General features: G+C 61.0%; 1 protein-coding gene across 1 annotated transcript in view; it reads right to left on the bottom strand.

Moving 5' to 3' along the window:
* Positions 1 to 187: 187 nt before the first annotated feature.
* PIAS4 (protein inhibitor of activated STAT, 4) overlaps positions 188 to 5,653 on the bottom strand; it is a 23,911-nt gene continuing 18,445 nt past the window's right edge. Inside the window, exons 8-11 of the mRNA XM_010828133.1 lie at positions 3,921 to 3,994; positions 3,672 to 3,832; positions 989 to 1,119; positions 188 to 690 (exon numbers count right to left, since the gene is read on the bottom strand). Coding sequence (XP_010826435.1) covers positions 422 to 690; positions 989 to 1,119; positions 3,672 to 3,832; positions 3,921 to 3,994 — 635 coding nt within the window. The 3' untranslated portion in view covers positions 188 to 421. The remainder of the gene's footprint in view (positions 691 to 988; positions 1,120 to 3,671; positions 3,833 to 3,920; positions 3,995 to 5,653) is intronic.

Genomic DNA, 5,653 nt, shown 5'->3' with positions numbered 1-5,653 from the left:
GCCACTTGGCTGCCAGTCCTCCCTGAACTCCCACCACCCGGTCCCTCGCACCAGCTGGAATGGTCGTCCGGGGTCAAGGCGTCCTGGGCCTCCCCTCAGGGTCGGCTCCGACTCTGGGCTCCGACACTGGCCGGGGAAGCGGCTGTGTGGGTGGCTTGCCTTGTTTTTCAGTTTGCTTTTTGTTTTCTTTTTCTTTTTTTATACTTTTTTTTTGTCATTTTCCTTTTTTTTAATCCTCCGATGGGAGAGTCCAGAGGTACAGGTGCCAGGAGCCAGGGAAAGGGGTGGAAAAAACAAAATGAACAACAATGAAAAGAAAAAAAAATCACTCCTCCCTCTGTGCCCAAGGCCCGCCTGTGCCCCTCCAAGTGGTGAGCACCAGGAAAGTCGAGAGTCCGGCTGGCGCGGCAGCGGCCAGCAGTCAGCAGGCCGACACCAGACCCTTTTGGAAGGGGCAGCGGCGCTTTGGCCGGGGGCCCTCCTCGTCCTCGTCCTCCTCATCCTCCTCTTCTTCCTCTTCCTCCTCTGAGGACGACGAGCTGTCCAGCGTTAGGTCCACCACATCAGCTCCCGGCTTCCCATTCTCCACGCTGCCCACTGGGCAGCCTCCGCTGCCCGCACCCCCAAGCACGCTGCCGCCCCCGCCGTTGACGCTGGGGGTAGAGAGGAGCCCATTGGCGTCCGAGGTGCCTGCAGGGGAGAGGGGACAGATGCTCGGGGGTGCTGCTAACCTGTAGGGCAGGGGAATCAAGGCCAGAGAGGGCAGGGGCAGCCTGGCCGTGCGGCCCACTTTGAAGGACAGGGCGAGGGGCCTGATGCCCCCAGGCCCCTTGCACTCTGGATGGGGCTGCACTTGGACCATCTCTGACTGCTCACTGACCCTTGGATGCCCCTCTCTAGAGGGACTGACTCCACCGGGACAGTCGTGTTTCAGATAAACAGGCGGTGGGGCGGGAGACAAGCCCCAGGAAGAGGTTGGTGGCCTCACCGAGCACAAGGATAGGGCACTGGGGGCTGCAGCTGCGCTCCTTCTCGGCGCGAATCGGGCACCACGAGCCGTCCACCAGGTACTCAATCTCGTCCGCGTCCTCGCACTCGCTCAGGATCTTGGAGAGGAGCCTAGGGGTAGGAAGAGGGGTGCTGACTCCAGGGTTGCACTGTGCTCCCCAGGAGCCATCTCCTTCTCCAGAACAGTGCTTCAGGGCATGATGCTGAAGAGAAGCTAGAGGCTCTGGTGTGTGCCTTGCTCCTGGCCTGGGCACTTGGCCCCTCCCCAGACCCTTGTAGCTACTGCGGAGGGTGGGCCCTGGGTCTGCCTCACCCTGCAGGCAGGGAGATCCAGGCCAGGAAGCAGCAGGGGTGAGTACACAGCACTGGCCACACCTGGTAGCCTGAGGTTCTGTGAGGGCCACACACAGTGAGCCCTCCAGTCACCACCTCCACCCCCACGGCAAGATGACGGCGGAGCTGCTCTGGAGCATGAGGCCTGGGGAAGCCACAGGAGGGCCCCCTACCTGGCCTCCACCCTCCCATCCTGACACTGCCTGCGTTTACAGATGAGGAATCTGGGGCTCAGAAAGGAGACACACGGGGCTCAAAGGCCCTGAGAGGCTCTGGGCTCACTGGGGAGGAGGAGGGGCCCAGGTCACTTGCAGCCAGCAGCACCCCCCAAGGGCGGCTGCGGGAAGCACCCCCAGGTGCTGCTCCTAATGGACCGCCAGCAAGTCTTACTTTATAGCTGGAGATGCAGAGGCCGGGGGGTAGGGTGGGAGAGTGAGTCCCCCTAGGCATGAGGCCATGTGACAGCAGGCCTGAATTCTGGTCCTGCCACAGCTGCTCCTGGGCCTCGGTCTCCCCACCTGCACAGTGATGCGGGCCCAGCACCCACACTTTACAGCAGCTGCAAGGGTCTGGGGAGGGGCCGAGAGCAGGGCACACCCACCAGAGCCCTCAGCGTTTGTTCAACATCCACACTGCACCTGCCTAGAGGTGGCTTTGATCCCCTCCATCATGATCACATAGGAGGGAGGCCTTGTCCAGTACACCCTCTGTGGCTGAAGGGGCCCCTCCAAACCCCATCATCCCCTGGTCACCACAGTATGAGCACAGCTCTGGCTGCCATATGTCACACCTGGAAAACTCCTACTCACCCCCCAAAGCCCTACTCTATGCTCCTCTTCTCCTCTAAGCAGAGCATAAGTAACAGTGTCTGTGTCTGGCTCAGTCCTCCCATCTCACATGCCCACAGGGGAGTTCCTTGAAGGATGGAGTTCTTTGGGGACCCCCTAAATCACCCAGCTAAGGGCCAGAAACAAAACAGCAAAGCCTTGAGGAAGAACTGTATGACTCAAGGGCCCTTCCTCCAAGAAGCCTCCCTGGCTACACTCAGGCCCTGCAGGCTGATGGAATCACAGTCTGTGTGGGACATCATCACACTACCCAGCCCTAGGCCTGTGTGTCCCTAGAGCTGTCAGAGTTACCAGCACTTGGGCCCAAGTGACCTGCTCCAGGCCTGTAGGGGGAGGCGGGCCCAGGCTGCACAGCTGCCAGGCCGGGAACAGAGCTGCCATTCAGGCCCAGCCTGGTGCCCGGCCCCAGGGGCCTCCTCACCCCACCCCAGGCTGGACACTGTGGGAGTGGCGGCTTGGTCCTTGCTGGGAGGGGACCCAGGCTCATAGTTGGCCTGACTGGACTTGCTTCTTCAAGTCCTTGCCTGGCCCCCTGGGAGCTGGGGCCTGGGCTGTGGGACGCCCCTCCTGAGACTCAGTCTCCTCATCTGTAACACGGGGATGATCAAAGCCCACCTCCCTGAGCAGATGAGAGGGAGGACTTGCAAGACATCTAACGCAGTGAGCGGACTGAGACAAGTGTCTGATGGTGAGGACCAGCAACGTGCGGCCACTGCGGGTCAGGGCTACCCCATTCCTCACAGCATTGGCCCCAGCTGCACCTCGACCATCGGATGTGGGTGGGGCCGTCATGCAGTCAGCTGTCCAGAGCTTCCCCATGGCCCCTCCTGCTTGGGCCACCCAGCCCCCACCCCCACCAGCCCCAGCTCTGGGGTCAGAAGTGGGTGTGGCCAGCACCTGGCAGGAGCCTGGTAGTCAGGTGCTGGACTTCTGGAAACTTAAGCCCAGAGTGAAGTTTCCCTTTGGGGAGAATGGCCTCGTTCCCCATGTTCCCCTCAGTGTGGGGAGGGCCTGCTGGCTAGGCTCAGAGGACAGTCTGATCGCACACTGCTGCCCCCTAGGAAAGGGACAACAGAACTGGGCAGAGTGCTGGGGAGATGCGTGTCCGCCTCATTCTTCCACATGAAAGATGCGACTAAGCCTCTGTTGAGCACCGCTGGAGAAGCCGCTCCCCAAGCTGTGCAGGTTCCCGGGGGAAGAAACAGGCTCAGAAAATGCAAGGTCACGGGGGGGCAACAGCAGACCTGCAGGTCTGGAGCTCCTCTTCTGAACCCGAAGCTACACTATCGCCAAGCAGACAGCAAAGACCCTGACAGATCCTCCAGGGCTGACATTGGCCTCTCTTTCTTGCCCGGGGCCATCGGAGCTGCCACAGGATGAGAGGCACCGGGAGGGACCATGAAGGCCTCAGGGGTCACAGGGCCCCGCTCCTCTTTCCAAAGGCCCAGGGAGGCAAGGGGTCCCCACGCCCCCGGGACTCACCCGTCGATGATGAGCTGGTCATAAGGGGCCGGCTTGTCACACACCGGGCACATCCAGGTGGGCTTCTTCTCGTTCATCTGGAGGTAGAAGACTGCGTCGAAGCACTGCAAGTGCGCGCAGGTCTCCGCGCGGCAGGGCACCGACAGACGCATCTTCACCAGCTGCAGGGGCAGAGGGATGGGTGTGAACAGCTGCCCAGCCAGCGCCACCCACCACTGGCTGCCCCTATGACCTCATGCGCTGACTCACCGGGCAGATGAGGGAGACCCGCACGCCCGTGGTGGCGATCTCACTGTCAGGGTCCAGGCGCAGCTTCTCTTTGACTGTGGGAAGGGGTGACCGATGTCAGCGGGGAGGAACAGGGGTGCCTGAAGGCCCAGGGCTGAGCAGCGGGTTCCCTCAGTGCACAGAGATGCTTGGGAGGGCAGCAGCTAACAGCTCAGTGCCCCCACTTCAGAAGGTCCACATGGCAAGTCCATCACACCCACCTCCTCCAGTGATGGGACACATGTCTGAGCTCCAGGGCCCAGGACTATGAGGAGCAGCTAATGTTAAAGAGCCCTGGGCAGTGCCGCTCAATTCTGACAACAATCTGAGTGCACACAAGGGGGCCCCCTGACAAGCCTACCCTTTCTGGAAAGACCCAGATGAGCTGACAAAGGTCACCTGCCGTGACTGTTCTTTCTGATAAAAATTAAGGCCTCCAAGAGCTGGGAAGCCCCAAGGCCAGAAGCACCCTCTGGGGGCCCTCTAGGGGCTCACAGGAGCGAGCCCATGAGATAGCTTCCTTGCACCGCTCAAGCCTGCTTCTCTCACAAATCAGAAGACAGTGGGCGCCAACCACAAAGCTACCTGACTATGAGTACACGAGGTGTAGAGGGAAAAAAGCCTGGAAGGAAATGGCGCACTGCAGCCCTGGGGGTGGGCCTGCAGGGGGCGCAGGGAGCTGGAGGACACTGGAGGGCACTCTGCTCTTCCCTCCTCCTCCTCCCACATGGGGCTGAGGGCGACCTGCCAGTTTGTCCCCACCCTGGAGTGCCCTGCTGTTCTCAGCCACCCTGTGGCCCCTCTCTCTGGCTGAGAAGTACTAACGAAGGATAGACCCCGAGGCCCTGGCCCCCTCAAAAAGACCCAGAGCAGCTGAGAATGGATCCAGCGCACACCATGCTTCATAGCGAGGCCCTGGTCCCCCTCCACACGACAGAGGGAGGGCGCGTGCAGCGGAGAGGTTCTGTTGAGACGCACAACAGGACTTCCGCGCTGCGAGCAGAGAGCAAGCCCAGCTGCCCGAGCAGGCGGTCAGCTGGCCCACACACTGCTGCCATACTGCTGCTCCTGGCCGTTCAGTGAGGAGTCAACCTGGGGCCCGCAGTGCCTGGATAACCCTGCCCAGCCCCATGCCAAGCCCAATGTGGGGAGCCCACCTCCTCTGGTCACGTTGGCCATTGCCCCCACAGGTAAACAGGCAGGTGGGGGTAGGGTTGAAGAAAGGGCCCTTTGAAGAAAATGAGGGGAGGCAGAGGGTTGCTTAGGCTGAGGCCCTGGGGTCACAGAGCCCTAACTCTGCCACGCTGGCCTCAGTGTCTCCACTGGTCAGACTGGGACGTGGCCAGGCCCTGCTGCCCAGAACTGCATGAGGATGGAGTTGGAAGCCAGCCCACCAGGGCCTCCAGGTGACCAGAGAGGGAATTCCCAAGCCACTGCCATACAGGGCTGCCCCAGGGTAGGATGAAGGAAGGTTCTATCTGCCTATCTAAGCTATCACTTTGGGCTTTTAATGCTCTATGTATCCCCACTCCCTTTAATTGGTTTAGAAAAAAGAAAAAAATACAACCCAAACTGAATGGTCTCAGCATCCCTGGTCAGACCCTCATCCTCAGCCTCTGAGCGCTGACCCCATGCACCCTGTCTCTGCACATCAGCCCAGAACCACGTGCCTGGACCACTGATCACAGGGGTCCTCCCCTCCCCCACAAGCCCTC

Source organism: Bison bison, unplaced genomic scaffold (genome assembly GCF_000754665.1).
Source record: "Bison bison bison isolate TAMUID 2011002044 unplaced genomic scaffold, Bison_UMD1.0 scf7180017864492, whole genome shotgun sequence".
In the NCBI taxonomy this organism is placed as follows: domain Eukaryota; kingdom Metazoa; phylum Chordata; class Mammalia; order Artiodactyla; family Bovidae; genus Bison; species Bison bison.
Note: the sequence above shows the minus strand (reverse complement) of the source record. Positions and strands in the feature narration are given on the sequence as shown.